The sequence below is a fragment of the Phaethon lepturus genome, unplaced genomic scaffold (assembly GCF_000687285.1).
Source record: "Phaethon lepturus isolate BGI_N335 unplaced genomic scaffold, ASM68728v1 scaffold7806, whole genome shotgun sequence".
NCBI classification, from domain to species: Eukaryota; Metazoa; Chordata; class Aves; order Phaethontiformes; family Phaethontidae; genus Phaethon; species Phaethon lepturus.
In genome coordinates, this window is record NW_010548251.1 from 23050 (window position 1) to 41928 (window position 18879).

General features: G+C 45.5%; 1 protein-coding gene across 1 annotated transcript in view; it reads right to left on the reverse strand.

Moving 5' to 3' along the window:
• Window positions 1-17474, reverse strand: part of TUBGCP2 (tubulin, gamma complex associated protein 2) — a 37640-nt gene extending 20166 nt beyond the window's left edge. The window contains exons 1-8 of the mRNA XM_010289904.1: window positions 17319-17474; window positions 14265-14393; window positions 13775-13951; window positions 6012-6171; window positions 4417-4624; window positions 3136-3335; window positions 1423-1612; window positions 358-503 (exon numbers count right to left, since the gene is read on the reverse strand). Of these exons, the coding sequence (XP_010288206.1) occupies window positions 358-503; window positions 1423-1612; window positions 3136-3335; window positions 4417-4624; window positions 6012-6171; window positions 13775-13951; window positions 14265-14393; window positions 17319-17468 (1360 nt within the window). The 5' untranslated portion in view covers window positions 17469-17474. The remainder of the gene's footprint in view (window positions 1-357; window positions 504-1422; window positions 1613-3135; window positions 3336-4416; window positions 4625-6011; window positions 6172-13774; window positions 13952-14264; window positions 14394-17318) is intronic.
• Between the last annotated feature and the right edge of the window lie 1405 nt (window positions 17475-18879).

Genomic DNA, 18879 nt, shown 5'->3' on the forward strand with positions numbered 1-18879 from the left:
TTTTGGAGGGTTTTGTACTTATGGAAGAGGACAATGTTAGCCATCAGGTTGCATGCTTCATTTAAACACCCAAATTAAAACTCTGCATGTTCAAACCTCAGTTGTCTAGCTCCGTCTAGCTAGCTGCTAGATAACTGTACCCATGAAACAGAGCAGTAAGACAGACAGTCTCCTTGCTGCTGGACTCCTTCCCATGTGTTGTTTGGGGTTCTTTTTAAATCTGATTCTTCTGTTCCTCGGAGAAGTTCAGCTGGACAACCCCATAAACTGGCAAAGTATGATGACATTTACTTTACGTACAGAAAGGTAATGCTTGTCTCAAGATTCCTCTTATATCAGAAGCATATCTTTACCTACCTGTGCTTAGTATTTTGTCAGCCATTTTCTGCAAGAATGAGGGAATCTGTTGCTGAACAACAGTATATCTTTGATCCCAATACTTGTCATTATAGTCCTCCTGAATCTTCTCCTTCTGCAGCTCATGTTCCTCCACCATGAACTCACTGGACAGTTAAAGCAGATGTTTAGAAGTAGGAAGTGGTACAATGAAGAATACTTTTTTTGACCTGTAAACTGGTAATATGATCTATCAGAAATAAGGTCTCGTGAAAATACATTCCAATCAAGAGCTGAAATTAGTCTGTATTTGTAGTAAGAGGAGTAGCATTATGCAGAGTGTTTCTGCTAATCTGAAATCAGCTATGACAGAAATAGATTTTTATAGGGTTCACAAACCAAGTCTAAACATTATTTGGTTGTCAGTGTAGAGGTGAGGAAGCTGGCCTTTGTCTGTCTTACCACCACCACGAAGACAGTAATTTTTCCTATTTTAACTTGATTTTTGCCCTCCCTTAGGATTCTGAAAATGTGGGAAACAGAAATGCTGCATAAACTATTAAATACAGCAAAATGCTTCAAATGATTCTGCAGAAGCCAAGAAACTTCAGAGTGTTGTTAGCTCATATCAGATTAGCATATCAGTGGACTACATTTAACACAGATTCACTGAGTTATCACACATATGCCCCATGAGAAAAGGGCTCAACCCTGTCATGAAGAGGATGAGGATGTGCGAATACTTAAAGAGGACAGGCATGGTAAGGTGGCATTTGAGTGGACTGCATACTTGAACTGTTGTGCTATTGACTTTTGCATATAATTTCCTTGAATTTGGAAAAATCAAGCAAGCGAGAGTGTCTCTGATTACCCACTGAATCAAATAAGACATGTAGTTTAACATGACCCAGCAGCTCCCCTTCCTTGCAACACTGCCTTGTCAACCTACTGCTGCCAGGTCCAGGCCCCTAGGCTATGCAGACTCTACAAAGCAGAGGTATGGGGCACTAAAAAAGTAAAAGCCAAAGACCCAAACAGTATTTCTTAACTTTTGCATTTCATTTTCATTCCTTAACTATTCTTTACCTGTATGGATCATTAATGATGCCTCGATAAATCCACTTTTCCAGAGTTTCAAAATAAGGCACACTGGCGGCCTTGGTTAAATATAGGCACAGCTCCTGGGCCTGGCTGTCTCCCGTGTAATTAAAAGTCTTGTCATGGAGTAAGCTCAGGGTTGATCCTCCCATACACTCACCTTTATCCACAGAAGTAGCTAAAATTCAAAAATATAGATATAAGACACAAAACTGACACAGATTAATTGCACAAGCTATGCTGTTAAACTTAATGAAGTTAGCAGTTGATTAGCTGACCACCCTAAGTCACAGGTCTCCATGTCAGCTGTAGACCCCTGCTGTGAAGATGCAAGGCCATTCCACCACACAACCAAAAGCTTACATCCTGAAATGTCCTGAAACGAAAACCCAAACTATCTACAATCTAAGAAAGCAATAACCAAACCCAATCCTCCAGGGAAGGAAAACTGAACTCGGGTAGACACAAGGTACATGGTGGCTTTGAGTCCAAAAGCCTCCTACGCTGAGGGGACCATGTATAGAGATCCATTTTCCAGGTGGCAATGGAAGAAATACACACTTCAGTGGCTTGCTTGAGAAACCTCTGATCTCAAATGCACTTCTGTTCTCAACTGTTAACACTGAGGTAGCCATGCATATAGCTTGAACACCAGGATTTAGGTAGGTTGACGGTGAAATTGCCATCACAACAGGGATGTAGGGACAGAGGAATACAGTACTACCACGAGTTTTGGATCGAAGTAAACCTTAATGTATTTGGCTAACTGCTGTGTTCCAAAAAACTGAAAATGTCATGAAAACTGAGTAAGTTTTCATATATAAAAAATAAAACCCAGTGCACCCAGGGCTGCACGGCCAGTGATTATTCCCCTCTGCCCAGCACTGGTGAGGCCACACTTGAAACACGGTGTTCAGTTTGGGGTCCCCAGTATGAATGACAAAATTAAGACTCCAGCAGAGGTTAATAAGATGGTAGGGGGCTGATGCCCAGGGCATACAAGGAGACCCTTGGGAGGGAGCTGGGCTTATTAGCTGAGAGAAGCGAAGATGAATCTGGGAGTTGTCAAACATCATTCCTTCTCTATCCAACAGATGGTTCTAGAGCAGATGGGTTCTATGAGACTCCTCTTGGAGGATCACAGTGACAATATCAAAAGGGAAAAAGTTACAAGGGCAATTCCAGTTGGAGATATGTTCACAAAATGATCACAAAAAGGGTAGTGAAGTCATGGGAAAGGGCCCAGAATGGTCGGGTATCTCCATCACTGGGGATTGTCCAGACGCGCCTGGACATGGCCCTGAGCAACCTGCTGTAGCTGTGAGCAAGGGGTCAGACTAGAAACTTCCAGGGGTTCCTTCCTGTTGAATTGAGTTGTGGTTATACATCCACACACAGCTGGAGAGGCATTTGGAAAGAAGCTGAGTAGATGATGGGAACAACTGATCCAAAGGGCATGGACTGTGAAGGTAAAGGGCATGGACATGCCTCATGAGAGCTCTGAAGGGCAGATTCAGCCCTAGAGCCCACTGCTCTCAAAAAAAGAGCAGTGCCCTGACAAGTACAATTCCCCTTGGCTTTCTTCTTTAATATAACATAAAATTACAATGACACACGCCCTACCTGTATTGCTACTCTGTACAGTTTTCAGAAGTTGTCATGCACCTGTCAAAATGTAATGACTGTATTTTTGAAATTTACCAAGCGAAGCAAGAATCTCCAGGGTCCTCATTGTGGGCTGGATATAAAACCAGAGTTTCTGCAGTGACAGAAGTCCCTGTCTCTGAAGATGTTCCAGCTGGGTAATTAGTATCATGTATTCCTTGATTAGAGTCCGCATAGCAGCAGCCAGAGCATGATTTACCTGTCCATACTCGAAGGAAGACTTCTCCTCTATAAACCTGTAAAAACCAAAGTGAAAACTCTTTCAGGCAAGTCACCTTCTGTCATTTTCAGAAATTTTATCTTCAGGACACTGTACAAGCACATGAGTAGATAGTGTGTTGGAAAGTGCATCAGTCTTCAGCTGGAGTTTCAGGCTCCCCATTTGCTCTGCATCCCCCTGCCTATTTCCCATCACCACACTTCCTAGTATGGAAAGCTGTGGCAAGAAGTTTCCTCCCAAACTGCAGGGAGTTTGCAAATAGAATTATTTGCAAAAACACTATGTAAAAAGTGAGAGCCAGGACTTTCAAGACGATTGTCTTTGCATAAGCAACAGATTACAGGACAGAAAAAGATCTCAGAAGGAAGCAATGTGAACCCAGACATGTGGGGAAAGCACTGTTGCTAGCTTCTGACACCACATGACACAGCAGGGATTCATCTGACCAGATTTAGATGGCTCCGTATATTTTAGTGGAGAGAGACAGATGCTTCTGAACACAAGTCGTATCATCAGGAAGGAGACATGTAAAAGAGATGAGTCATGTCTTAAAAATGCCTCTTTCTCTTTGCTGATCTTTTAGGGACTTTGAATCAGATGCAGACATCTGCATAACAAACATCTGCTGTTAGTGAGGCATATGTTGTATTAAGACCTTTTAACAATTATTTAAGGTAGCTATCAGAAACTAGGCAGCAGTAGGTTCTCCTGCCCAGAAGCACACACAGGTTGTCTCAGTCCTGGATGCCCAGAGGAGAGCAAATAGCAGGAAACATGGAGAAATTCATAGCAGAGTGGGACAAGACAAGCCAGAACAAGCAGACATATCCTATTTGTACTTTGCCTGAATGTACCAAGACCAAGTTTGCACAAAGTGAAGGTGAAGTGAATGAAAAAGTGAACTGTCAGCAGAGATGAGAAACCCAGCTAAAAGAAATGTAGCTAAAACTAATTCAAAGAAATTGTTGTTCTTATTTTATATCCCCATAGGTTTAAATTAAGCTTGGAAGTTAACATCTGCGCAATGATGGATTCTCTATTCTACAACCTGATGCTCAAAGGAGAACATCCTCTTCTGACAAAAGTGAGCTTGGTACCTGGTGACAGCAGAATAACTTGTGGCTACAGGAAGAATCCGGGTCACCAGCTCTTTGATGGACAAGTCCAAGTTTGGATCAACTGAAAATGCTCGGTTCTGCCTGCCTACAAGAGGTTGTGCTGTGATATATCTTCCATCCACACCAATCAGAACGTACAGCAAGTCCTCCACAATCATGGATTCTTGGGAGGCTAATGGCAAAGTACCTGTTTTCAAGGAGAAGACAAAAAAAGAACAGAATCAGAACATGCCATAGTACTACCTGATCGTCCATTCATATCATTTCAATCTAGTACCTGAAGCTTGAAAGGAAGACATACTACCATTCAAAGAGAACGAAGGAAGATCACACAAAGCTGAATCAAGATGTAGAGAAGGGTCAACTCCAAAATCATCTACCTTTCTTTCCAGGAAAGCAGAATCCTTTGCTCATTTATAGCCAAAGCAAACCAAGTAGACAGGCCTATACATACGAGATCAGCCACAGCTTGTGCTGCTGATCATTCTACCCAAAAGGGCTTGGTTATACTGGACCTGAGGAGCTCCAATCTTGTCAACAACTCCCCCTACCTCCGCTCCACTGAAATATTCAAATATCAAGAAAACAGTTCAAATACAGATACAAAGAAATGCTAGCCCGGCAAAAGCTGCAGGTAAACTGCAAACTGTAGGGTCTCTGAATGGTGCAGTCAACTACAAACCAGCTGCAAAGAAGCAGCTCAACACAAAATATAATCAAGTGCATCAGAAGATCAGGGAACAGAGTGGCTACAACACTAGCAACAGCAAAGCTTATCTCATGAAACACGGCAACGAATCCTCCCCATTTGTAGGACTGTATGTGAGTGAACAAATGGTTCTGAGCTTGCTAAGAACACACCCTCACAGCACATCCCAAAGAGCCCTGGCAGAAATGCACTGGCGGACAAGCTATTTAAGGGCACCTCCAAGAATGAGCTTACTGTTTTCTTGTCCCCCTTAGATGCAGCCCAAATCCGCATAAGGAAGACGCTACAGCTCTTTTGTAGGAGCCTCCATAGTTCTGGGGAATGGAAACATCAGTCTCAAACTCACCTGTTCTCTTCCAAAAAAAGTTCTTAAATCTAATTTATGAATAAGAAACCACACATAGTTCAGGGTAAAGCTAGAATACAATGGGGAGAGATTAGTCCCCTGCTGCTCTGGTGAGGGAGAGAGCGAGCAAATCAGGGAGGCTGTTGTAGTCTTATTGGAGAGGATATTGAGCTGGGTGCGTTGATGAATAACTCCCTTGTCAGGTACAACTACAGATTTTTCAGCTGAGAATACAGATATGGTACTCCTACAGTAGGGTTTTATGGAGGGTGTGCCTCAAGAGAGAAAAGGGGCTGGGAAACTCAAAACAGATTAGATCCCATAGATCAACAGTGGGGCTGGAGAAACACTGTGAACAAAATAAGTTTGGGTGGGTTGTTTTTGAACCCCGCTCTTCATCTTGCAGAGTGCAAGGAGCCAAGTTTTGCTTTCATCTGGAGTGTCATGAAATCTGAATGGCACTTCTGAACAAGTATAAAACATAAAAAGTTAATGCCATTTTCCCTGCATACCACATACCTATAGGTACCGTTGTGTCAGTGCTTAAACTGGTGCCAATTAAGAAATCACCAATAAGTGCAGGTCTCTCATACACCCAAGATGGAAATACTGGAATGGGCTGGCCAGAATTCTTCTTGTTCTGCTTATCTCTAAGGATTTTTCGTGTAAGCTCAAGAGGCTGTTGGAAAAAGAGAGAGAGAGAAAGGAGAAAAAGAGATCATCAGAAGTCCAAGAAATTTTGAATTTTAAGCAGAAACTGGGTGTAAACCAGTAACTTAAGAACAAAAAGTAGAATAGCTGATGTTTCAGCAGCACAGTGTAGGATTTGGTCTCCCAATACCATCTAGTCTATTAGTCTCAGTGCTGCAGAGGTGATTTTTCATACAGTCGGCTTTTGTTTTATTGGAGGGTACATCAAATAATGCCTTTTTGCACACCTCCCCACCAGCCTGAGTGCTAAGTCACACACAGGGGAGCAGAATGGGGACATGCACAACCACCAGGCAGCTAAGTAGTTTGCAAAGTGCACCACATGAAAGGCAGCAAACTCCTTCCAGAAGCAGTAAGCAGTAACATCTTAGTCAAGGGGCACTTGCAGATAGGCTAAGAAACACATCTGAACTCGGTTTCTGTACAGTGCCCACTGAATAGCTGCATGCCAAATGCAATCCAAATAATCCTCCCACACATAGCTGGAAAATTATGGAGTTTTTTACTCTGAGTAGGAGTCAGTGAAGGAAATCACAGAATCACAGAACGGTAGGGATTGGAAGGGACCTCTGAAGATCATCTGATCCAACCCCCCTGCCAAAGCAGGATCACCTAGGGCAGGTTGCACAGGAACACGCCCAGTTGGGTTTGGAAGGTCTCCAGAGAAGGAGACTCCACAGCCTCTCTGGGCAGCCTGTTCCAGTACTCCATCACCCTCACAGTAAAGAAGTTTTTCCTTTTTCCCTCATGTTGAGGTGGAACTTCCCGTGCTGCAGTTTGTGCCCATTGCCCCTCATCCTGTCACTGGGCACTACTGCAAAGAGACTGGCCCCATCCTCCTGACAGCCATGCTTCAGAGATTTATAGACATTGATAAGGTCCCCTCTCAGTCTTCTCTTCCCCAGAGTAAACAGCCCCAGGTCTCCCAGCCTTTCCTCATACGAGAGATGTTCCAGTCCCTTAATCATCCTCGTAGCCCTCCGTTGGACTCTCTCCAAAAGTTACCTGTCTCTCTTGAACTGGGGAGCCCAGAACTGGACACAATACTCCAGATGAGGCCGCAGCAGCACAGAGTAGAGGGGCAGATTAACCCCTCTTGACCTGCTGGTCACACTCTTCTTAATGCACCCCAGGACATCACTGGCCCCCTCAGCCACCAGGGCACATTGATGTCCCGTGGAGGACTTATCGTCTACCAGGACTCCAAGGTCCTTCTCCATGGAGCTGCTTTTCCCCTAACCTGTACTGGTGCACGGGGTTGTTCCTCCCCAGGTGCAGATGAACTCAGAAAGACTGAAAAACTTTCCACCCCTGGCTCTGGGTCTCTGACACTAAAGTAAATGGAGTGCAAGATTAATTATCACCTGGAGAGACTTGTGAGATGTACAACCTTGTGAGATGAACATTTAGAGCCCCAAGTGCACAAACACAGGGGACACGCTTGTGAATGCTATTTCTTAAGCTCCACTGATGTGTATGTGGAATGGGATATGCACAGGGTCATTTTACTTTCATCTCATAGGAGGACTCAGAGGAGAGAGGAACCTGGGAAGGAAGCAAATGCACATGTGAGCTTTGCATCTTAAAGAATGGTGCTTTTACATGTGAGAAGTGGTTGATGCACACTGTGGCTGTCCCTGGCCATTTTTCATATTCTCAGAGCTGCCAAGTGCTGTCTTGAAATCCTTCAAACAAGCATCAGCTGTGGGAACCACTCCTCCAAGCAGCACCGGTTCCAGGCATGTTTGCTGCAGCCTTGTCTCTGGCATAACGCCAGTACAATGTCCTCAGGTCAGAAAGGCACGTCAAAGCAACACAACATTCCTACTTATACTGAATACGTGCGATCTGCTCAAAGAACCTCAATTTCCTCTGCTCCCCTAACAGAAACAGGACGACTCTCATTAGGAGGGTATGGAGGATGAAACATCAAGTAAGTTGCCAGCAATTCAAAAGATGACTAAACTTCACATAAAACAGCAGATCTCAGTCTAGGATGTGGGTAAACAACTTTAACTCCTTTATATATCTTAAACCCATACAGTGAGAGTAGTACATAGTAGTTTACTTGTCCGTCACGATTTGGACACACAGGCATTGGCTAAAAGATCAAAACATCATGTGCACTTTCCGCATCACCTTGAGCTCCAGGTCATTAAAGGAAGGCCTGGAGTGGAAGATCTCCCTGTGCAACTAGCCCTATGCAGCACGGCTGTATGAACAAGCTTCTGCTTAGGAGAAGGCCAGCCATCATTAAATGTTCCCTAGTGGCAGGGAGGAACAAGTTGGAAGAAAAGCTCCACAAACCATGGACCTCACTATCACAACATCTCCATGAACCATGCATACTTATGAGAGAGCAGACTGAGAAAGTATCTAAGTCCAAAAGCTTCTGAGGCATTGCACTAAGTATGGAAGACCATACAACCTAAAGAGCCAGGTAAGATCTCAAACGTACCTGTGGATGGAAGTCAGTACCATAAAATAGAGCTAGTTCAGTGAAATGGACTGTATGAGACTTGGAAACTCTATGAGACTGTATGACCTTGGAAATTTAGAGACATGAAGTAATTCCCATCTTCAGCTGCAAAAATGAAATCAGTTCACAGACTCACAGAATGGTTTGAGTTGGAAGGGACCTTTAAAGATCACCCAGTCCAACTCCCCTGCCATGGACTCCCAACTCCCCAACCTTTTACTAGATAAGACTGCTCAAAGCCCTGTCCAACCTGACCTTGAACACTGCCAGGGATGGAGCATCCCATCTAAATCTACCCTCTTCCTTTTTAAAACCACTGCCCCTTGTCCTGTCACTACCGGCCACGGTCTTACACCGTCTTTCTTATAAACCTCCTTTATATATTGAAAGGCTGCAGCAAGGTCTTCTCGGAGCCTTCCCTTCTCCAGGCTGAACAACCCCACCTCTCTCAGCCTGTCCTCACAGCAGAGCTGTTCCATCTCTCTGATCATTTTTGTGGCCTCCTCTGGCCCTGCTCCAACAGGTCCATGTCTTTCCTGTGCTGAGGGCTCCAGGGCTGGACACAGTACTCCAGGTGGGGTCTCACCAGAGCGGAGTAGAGGGGCAGAATCACCTCCCTCGACCTGCTGGATGCACTTCTTGTGATGCAGCCCAGGATACGCTTGGCTTTCTGATCTGCAAGTGCACACTGCCAGCTCATGTCCAATTTTTTTTCCACCAGTATCTCCAAGTCCTTCTCCACAGGGCTGTTCTCCATCCCTTCATCCCCCAGTCTGTACCAATAGTGGAGATTGCCCCAATCCCGCTGCAGGACCTTGCACTTGACCTTGCTGAACATCATGAGGTTCACATGGGCCCACTCCTCCAGCCTGTCAAGGTCCCTCTGGATGGCATTCCTTCCCTCCAGCGTATTGACTGCACCACTCAGCTTGGTGTCATCAGCAAACTTGCTGAGGGTGCACTCAATCCCACTAGGTATGTCATTAATGAACATACTAAATAGTATTGGTCACAATACAGACCCTTGAGGGATACCACTCATTACTGGTTTCTGTTTAGACACTGAGCCATTGACTGCAACTCTTTGGATGTGGCCACCCAGACAATTCTAGTAGACTCCTTTCCTTCTTGGCCCTGGAAAATACCTGTTGTAAAATACCCTACTTCCGTAAAAGAATAAGACCAGTAGCTCCCAGTGCCTGAGGGAAGTCCCTGAAATGAGATGAGCTCATGGCACTGTGAGGGAGCTTGATGACACCTCTGTCCAGTGAAGTCACAGCCTATGGGCTGGGGCATGCCTCGAGTAATGGTGTGGGCTGTGGCATCTGTCCCTAATAAAAAGGAGGGACCGAGGCCTATTCCTTACGGTGATCATGAAAAGGAGCAGCCAGAATTCCTGAAACAAACGCAGGACCTTCTTCATCAAGGGACTGGTTCTCCTTCACTAGTGATTCTGTGGGATGACAAGAGGCAGGGAGCTTCTGATGGAGTTCATTCAGCTCTAGCATGAATTCATTAACTGGCAGAGTTCAAAAAGGTCAACACAGTTTTGGCTATAAAGGACACAGTTCCCTGAAAGGAAACATGTAACTTTTACAACCTCAATGATTCTTGGGCCAAAACTGGTCCAAGCAGCACTCCAATCACTGAAAGATCACTGGATGATCTCTCTGACAGTGCCAAGAAATTACAGGGCAGATGGCACAGCACTCGTGGCACCGGTGACAAAAAGCACGTGTCTCAAGGGCATGAATACCCTTCTCTTTGCAACTTAAAATTTAGATCATTGTCACTACAGGCTTCAACAACAGCCTGGATACAACTCCCAGAACTGAAAATGTCTGGCCCTCAGGTCTGGTACTTAAAAGCCCATGGGATAGGGTAGCAATTTGCCACTGTCATCCTGATGAACCTACATCTAGCATCTTAAGCAATGACTGTGTCCACATCCATTGGTGTAGAGAAAGAGCTCATCTTCGTGCTCAATGAAGCCCCTTTGGGGCTTCCTGCACTACAGCCCTGGTGCCAGGGAAGATGGGCAGTGGTGGGCATACACCGGACTTAAGAGCACAGGACCAAGGAGGAGTGGTGGGGGCAGCTGGGCTTTGCTGGGTTTGGCCAACAGAAGGTCTAAGAGCAGCCTGCAACTACAGGAAGGACAAGTATCAAGATGATGGGTGAAGCCAAGCTCCTCTCAGCAGTGGCAGGAGGTTCAGATGGCCTAAGACACAAGCTGCCTCTTGGGATATTGAGATTGGGCAGGAACAGACACTTTTACCTGCAGAGGGGGAACAGCCATGGGGGGTCAGCAGGGAGGTTGCCGTATCTCCCTCCTGGGGAGGCTGCAGGACTCGGAAGGAACAAAATGACAGCTGCCCTGCATCTAGGGTGGGTGACAGTCCTGCTGTTGAGAGGGAGGCTGGACTGGACAAGCCCCTCGGTTCCTCCCACTCGTGACACAAAGAATCTGTGGCAAGACTGGCAGCTATCCTCCATCCACGGTGAATGAAGATGGTGCCACAAGGATGACAAATAGAGCTGCTCAGTGAGACCTTCATTAATACAGTGTGAAGGATCACTCCAGGGCTTGTGCCAGTGCACAACCTGGCTTCTAGAAGAAAGATGGAGAAATAAATCAATTGCAATTATTATGACTACTTGACAGCCCTCTTTGGAGGTGGCTCTAGCAGACACTCTGGGTCAGGAGATTTCAGCTATATGTTAATACAGCCCTACTAACTCAATGGCCCTGAGCACCCGCCCGTTAGGGCCTTCTATCAGAGTTTCAGCTTTTTAAGTCTGAACCAAGTATAAATGGAGCAGCAGGGAGGCACAAATCTTTTTAATTGGCTGGCATTGCCATTTCAGTTCCTTTGGTTGTGAACTGCACATCCCAGAGAACAGCACTTACTCTTCTTTCCTCTTTTTATATATGATTCCATACTCTACAACTACCTGAAAGGAGGCTGTAGTGAAGTGGGTGTTGGTCTCTTCTCCCAAGTAACTAGCAATAGGAAATGGCCTCAAGTTGCGCCAGGGGAGGTCTAGACTGGATATTAGGAAAAATTTCATTACTGAAAAAGTGGTCAAACATTGGAACAGGCTGCCCAAGGAGGTGGTGGAGTCAAGGTGTTGAAAAAAACGTGCAGACATGGTACTTTAGGACATGGTTTAGTGGGCATGGTGGTGTTGGGTTGACGGTTGGACCTGATGATCTTAGAGGTCTCTTACAACCTTAATGATTCTATGATTCTATTATTCTAGCAAGTCTGCACATAATTCCTACTAAAAAGATCAGTTATCTTACTGGAAATTCATCTTCCCTTCATGATCTAAACCAACCACTTGACTCAGATCATCTGTGAAGTATTTGAATGAGTCAGGCACATATTTCAGTCTGTGCAGACACATATTTCACAGTGTATGTGGAATAAGGCTGGTTTCATCACTGCCTGGCAGGGGGAGGGTGTTAGACTCTCTTTATTTAGGATTTGAACTCTCTATCATCACATGCATGTACTGCCCTTCAAGCTGAAGGACCCATCGGGTGTGCTAAACACTGAACATGGAGGGTAAATTCCTCTAGCCATTGATGGCCTGAAGTGATCTGACCATCAAAGCAAACCCTCCACTTGGTGGCAGATGCATCATTTACTGTGATTATCTTCACCAGGGACAAGAGGGTGTTCCCTGGAAGGTGTTAGCTCTGCTCAACCACTGCCACAGAAAGATCTTCACAGACTGAAGAGTAACTGCACATCTGCTGAGAAGCCAGCACAGGCAATAAACCATACACAGCCACAGCTAGAGAGCTCTACAGCAAAGGTTGGTCACATGCATCATCAATGTGAATGCTGCCACATGGCCAAGACAACCAGCAGTGCCACAGGGTGAACAGCTGAGTGAAGCACACACCGCACCAATGCAGACAGACCCTGTGCACTAACAAGACACAGATATGCCTCCACTGAGCGAGGGTGCAAGAGTGCCACAACTGCAGACAGAGAAGACCCCAGCGTGTGATTTCTAAGCGTTCACAAGCAGGTTGGCATCCTCAGAAACAGTCACATGCAGAGTTTGGAGGCTTGTCCCCTGTTAGATTTTATTGACCAGTCATCAGAAGGCACAACAGAAACAAACCTCTGGAACAAAGGTAAGCTGCAAAATTTTAAATGGAAGCATTTGCACATATTGTCACTCACTACAGACCTCTGAGCATCTTTTCTTCCTCCCCTTCTTCTCACTTATCACTCTTTCACTTCTGTCCAAATAACTGTCCATACACAGTTGCTCCTGTGCCCTCCACAGCCAAAATGCCCCTATCTTGAACAACAAGCTTTTTGTCGTATTTTTCTCCCCCCGTCCTGTTGAGCAGGGGGGTGGTAGAGTGGCTAGCCAAGGTCAATTCATCACAGTAGTTATTTATACAAATGATTACAGGAAACAGAAGATGGGATTTAAGTAATAATCCGCCTTTTCCACTTCCTACCTCCCAGCCCACTGATAATGAAATCCTTGCTTAACTCTTTTCTAAGCCTGTGTCTTGCAATGACATGGTTTACTTCTACAGCGGGTTTTTTTCTTCCTTTTTGTCTTCAGGATCACTTTGTAGCATTTATTTCAGGAGCTTAAAGAGCTAAGCAGAGGGAATGTCTGTGTCCACTTGGGGAATGATTATGAGAGGCATTGTACCCACATTATCTGAGAGCAGAACTCCTAGGAAGGATGGCGACACGCCACAATGCCTGCTGAGCTCCTGAGCAAGCACTGCCACAGGCAGAGAAGGAAACGTCAGCACAGCTTAAAGCAGTCGTTTGAAATGGGAAAATGAAATTACACTAACCCCCACCAGTTAGACCTGTTGTGGCCTAAACTTGAATTAGCTTACCTGACTTAAACAGAAAAAGGCCACTTTTATTAATAACAGCACAAGGATTTAATATAAACTGACAAATAAACTGTGAGAGAGAATTTAGATTACCTGCAACAGATAGGAACATTTATAATTCCACTAGATGATAAAAGTTAAAAGCACAGCTATACACATGAGAAGGGAAAGACTTTGTACCCAAAGCTTGGGAAGAGACAGTACCTGCTGTACACTGGAGTTGGCTGTGACACTGCCCAGCTGCTTGCGCAGCTCCTCAAGCTCCTGTAGAGATATCTTGGAAGTAGAAGAGGGAATGGAAAAATTTGTGCTGCCACTGGTTGCTGCATTTGCTGCAAGTTCTGCCCTTTCTTTAGCATTTTGTTGCAAATATTGGAGTGTCTGTACATACACAAAAAAGAAAAGATTTTGTGAACACTGGTCAGCACACACTAAAGCAAAAAACATATGACCATAACACGGTTGTGCTGAATCAGACCACAGGTCTTTCTGTCCCAGTTTCCCGTGGTTTGTATCGAGAGGAGTGTAATTCTCAGTAGTGTTTTAACAATTAAGTAAATGCTGAAACTGGTTATCTGTTGATTTCAACGCATTTCACTGAACACTGTCATAAGAAAGCACGCTGTACTTAAAGTCACTGCGTTGTTGCTACTGCTGAATACTTATAACATCCAGTTCTAAAGGAGAAACAAACCTCTTTGTCTTCTGTGAGTTTTGACAGCAGATAAACTAAAGAATCTAGATGTCTTGTATTTTTAGACTTCAGCTCGTCATACTTCTTCAAAAAATCTTCAGGAGTTCGAGAAAACTCTGCTATTTTTACCTGTAAAACACCACATTAATATTAAATATTTAATGTATATTATTGTCATAGGATTCAAGAGAGGAGCATTGTGTAAGGGTGGAGACAAGGTGCAGGCTGCTGCTGCTGCCAAAGTACCCAAAGTATGTGCGCTGGTTTTGGCTGGAATAGAGTTAATTTTCTTCCTAGTAGCTAGTATGGGGCTATGTTTTCAATTTGTGCTGAACACAGTGTTGATAACATGGGGATGTTATTGCTGAGCAGTGCTTACACAGAGTCAAGACCTTTTCGGCTCCTCACACCACCCCACTGGTGAAAAGGCTGGGGGGACATGGGAAGCTGGGAGGCAACACAGCCAGGATAGCTGACCCCCACCGCCCAAAGGGATATTCCATTGGATGTCGTGCTCAGCATATAAAGCTGAGGAAAGAAGGAGGAAAGGGGGGATGTTTGGAGTGATGGCGTTTGTCTTCCCAAGTCACCATTACACATGATGAAGCCCTGCTTTCCTGGAGATGGCTGAACACCTGCCTGCCGATGGGAAGTGCTGAATGAATTCCTTGTTTTGCTTTCCCTATTAAATGGTCTTTATCTCAACCCACAAGTTTTCTCACTTTTATTTTCCTGATTCTGTCCCCCATCCCACTGGCAGGGAATGAGCGAGGAGCTGCGTGGAGCTTAGCTGCTGGCTGGAGTTAAAACACAACAGTACACCAAACCCAGGGGATAGGTTTCGAACTGAATGCTGCAGCATTGGTCTCCTACTAATAATTACGCTGCAGGAAAGTGGGAGTCCCGGCACTTCAGGTAATGGAGAAGGGGCTGCAGGAGAGCAAAGATGAAGGTAAGCACAAGATATGTAGCAGGGCTTGCTTTGCACATGCTCAGTCTGAAGCAATATAATACTCTATCAGCAGGTTTATTAAGGGATTTGGCATTGATGAAGCCACGTCTGGACACTGGGGCCTCACTAGCAAAAGAGACATCAACAAACTGGACTGAGCCCAGTGCAGAGCCACAGAGATGGTGGGGCATACTGCCCATTGCCCAAAGGGGTTACAGACTCTGCTCCGAGGCATGGCCACAAACCGCGACACAGAAAATCCTAGCTGGCCTTAGGGAAACAGTCCTTTCTGCAGAGAGCGGTGACCCCGGGACACAGCAAGAGATGCAGAAATCTCCTGGAGGTCTTCAAAATGCAGCTAAGCAGTCTGCATGTAAGCAGCCCCAATGTGAGCAAGGAGTTGGACTGCTGATCTCCAGCTGCGCCTCCTACTTAAATCTTTCTACAAGTCTATGAACTGTAGTCATCAGTGTAAATGATGCATAAGACTGGAATTAGAGAAAACATGCACTTCAGGCTACAAACATCACAGAATCATTAAGGTTGGAAAAGACCTTTAAGATCATCAAGTCCAACTGTCAACCCAACACCACCATGCCCACTAAGCCATGTCCTGAAGTGTCACATCTGCATGTTTTCTGAACACTTCCAGTGATAGTGACTCCACCACCTCCCTGGGCAGCCTGTGCCAATGCTTGACCACTCTCTCAGTAAACAAATTTCTACTAATATCCAGTCGAAACCTCCCCTGGTGCAACTTGAGGCCATTTCCTCTCATCCTATCGCTAGTTACTTGGGAGAAGAGACCAACACCCACCTCACCACAACCCCCTTTCAGTTAGTTATAAAGCACAATGAGGTCCCCACTCAGCCTCCTCTTCTCCAGACTGGACAACCCCAGTTCCCTCAGCTGCTCCTCACCAGACTTGTTCTCCAGACCCTTCACCAGCTTCGTTGCCCATCTCTGGACATGCTCCAGCACCTCAATATCCTTCCTGTAGTGAGGGGCCCAAAACTGAACACAGGATTCAAGGTGCAGCCTCACCAGTGCCGAGTACAGGGGCACAATCTCCTCCCTACTCCTGCTGGCCACACTATTTCTGATATAGGCCAGGTTGCTGTTGGCCTTCTTGGCCACCTGGGCACGCTGCTGGCTCATGTTCAGCCGGCTGTCGACCAGCACCCCCAGGTCCTTTTCTGCCGGGCAGCTCTCCAGCCACTCCTCCCCAAGCCTGTAGCATTGCATGGGGTTCTTGTGACCGAAGTGCAGGACCCGGCACTTGGCCTTATTAAACCTCATACAACTGACCTCAGCCCATCAATCCAGCCTGTCCAGATCCCAAAGATCAGAACTTTCAGACAGAGTCAGCAACTTTCTAGCACTTATAGCTTGACTGATACATTGTTTTTAAAAATGACAATAAAAAGCAGTATTATGGCCACAGACGCATGCATGGTCATGACAGCATCAGGCTTTCATCCCTAATACCTGTGTGATATTCAGAAAAAAAGTCAGGTATTGTTCATATAATCACATTTCATATAGTTACTATTTTTCATTTGTTTCATTCCTCCAGAGGAAAACCCCTCTACCTAAAATTTGAAACAACCATCACAAGCACAAAATAAGCCCCTTCTTTGAACTTTCCAGTTCTAAGAACCCTTCTCATGTTCTTCCACCAATCTCTCCAAGATGCAAGGATTCTACTTTTTCCTGATACAATATTTCTAACTTTATACCCTAAATGGAGATTCCAGACCAGATTACCCCATTCTTTTACCAATGCCAATATAACTTCACTGTTATTCTCACAAAAACTTGGGACAGCCATTACCCCTCCCAACATGTGTCCAGTTCCACACCCACAGAAGTCAAGTTATCTCACATAAGAGTAAGTAGAAGGTAGTTCACATCACTGGCCAAGAGAAGTCATGCTGAGGAATGTTCATCTTGAATTTCTCTTTAGGGAGGACTGTGCTCTCAGAGCCAATGGAACCTCTATCAACAACTGAAAAGGAAGCACGCTGTCTCAGGAGTCCTGTCAGCCCCCCGTCAGGTCTGAAACGCATCTCAGCTGTGATTACAGTAGGTTGATGCTTACCTTTGCGCTGTGTGCAGAGACAGTTGTGGTAACGTAAGGCGTTCGATTCTTCTGCAGAAGATCGATGTAGACTTCCGCTCCTTCCCCGCCGTGAACACGCAGCAGGCTGAGCAACTCATTGACATCGTGGTGAATGCGGAACTCGCTCATGCTCCCACCTGAGGCTACAAGCTCCATGGGATGCAGAAACAAAGCCAGCAAGTTATTATTTTACTGCTGCAAATGAAAATATACCCACAGAAACAACATTTCCTGATTACATTATGAGCCTGCAAGGTATGCTAAAGTGTTTGACTGCAACAAAGAAACACATGCATGGTGAGGAAGCAAGCAAAACAAAGGTACTCGCTATTGTGCCTGATTTAATGATACTGGCACAAACCCCACCTTAAATGTAGGTGAGCCAGCAGATTACTTTTCAATCTCAAAACCCACTGGCAGTGGAAAAGTTACTGAGTCATCATAAGTTCATGTATTGACAGACTGCAGACAGGGCTGAGATTGCTGGCTTCAGAAGTCTGTCCATACTGCTGCTTCTCAAGTTATTCAAAAGCAGTTTTTCCAAGTTTAGGGTTCTTTGTATTCTACTGCCTATTTTATTAATGGACAAGTACAAAATTCTGCAAAGTTACTTAAATGATGGTCGCACAAGTAACAGTCTGACTGAGGCATCATGCAAGTACAAAATTTAATGTGGCACCCTGTACAGATGCAGAATATCAAGCATATGGACATACTACTGGTTTGCCAAAATAATCGAATCATTTAGGCTGTAACGCATGTCTGCATGCCTCAAACTCTCCACCCAAAACTGAGTCAAATTAGAGCAGGCTGCACTCAGTCCAAGCTTAAATAGCTCTAAAGATTCAGATTCCCCCACCACTTGGGGCCCTGATCCTTCACGTGGAAGCACCTTTTCCTAATATCCAACTGGGATTTCCCATGCTGCAGCTTGTGCCAGTTGGGCTCTTGCTGTGCCCCTTTGAGCAGAGTCTGGCCCCAGCATCTCTGGGACCCCTTTGGGCAGAAGGAGACGCTGTTGGATCCCCCACCCCCTCCTCGTCTGCAGCTGAGCATCCCAGCCCCCCCAGCCTCTCCTCACCATCACCAGGGCCTCCCTGGGCTTGCTACAGTTTGTTTATACATTCTCTCGTAACAAAGTGCTCAGACTGGCCAAGGTGTTTTGGATGTGGTGTCACAAATGAAGCGTACCCTTGCCTTTACTTGCTGCCTACATCCTCACCAACAGGGGCAAGAACCAGTCTTTGCTGGTGCAAGGGCACAGTGCTGGTCATATCCACCCTGCTGCCCTGGACCTCTTTCTAAAGAAGTGCTCTCCAACCAGCCATCATCCAACTTCTGCTGTCATTTGGGTTATTGTGTCCCCAAGGACTCAGCATTTGCGTTCTTTCCAATTACTTTCTGTGAGCCCACCTCTCCAGCTTGTCTGGGTCCCTGTGAATAGTCACCACAACCCCCAGTCCACGAACCCCTCACCCCTATTGTGGGACGCATAAACTCACCAAAAGCCATCCCTCCTGTCCCTCCTGTCACCTCAGCT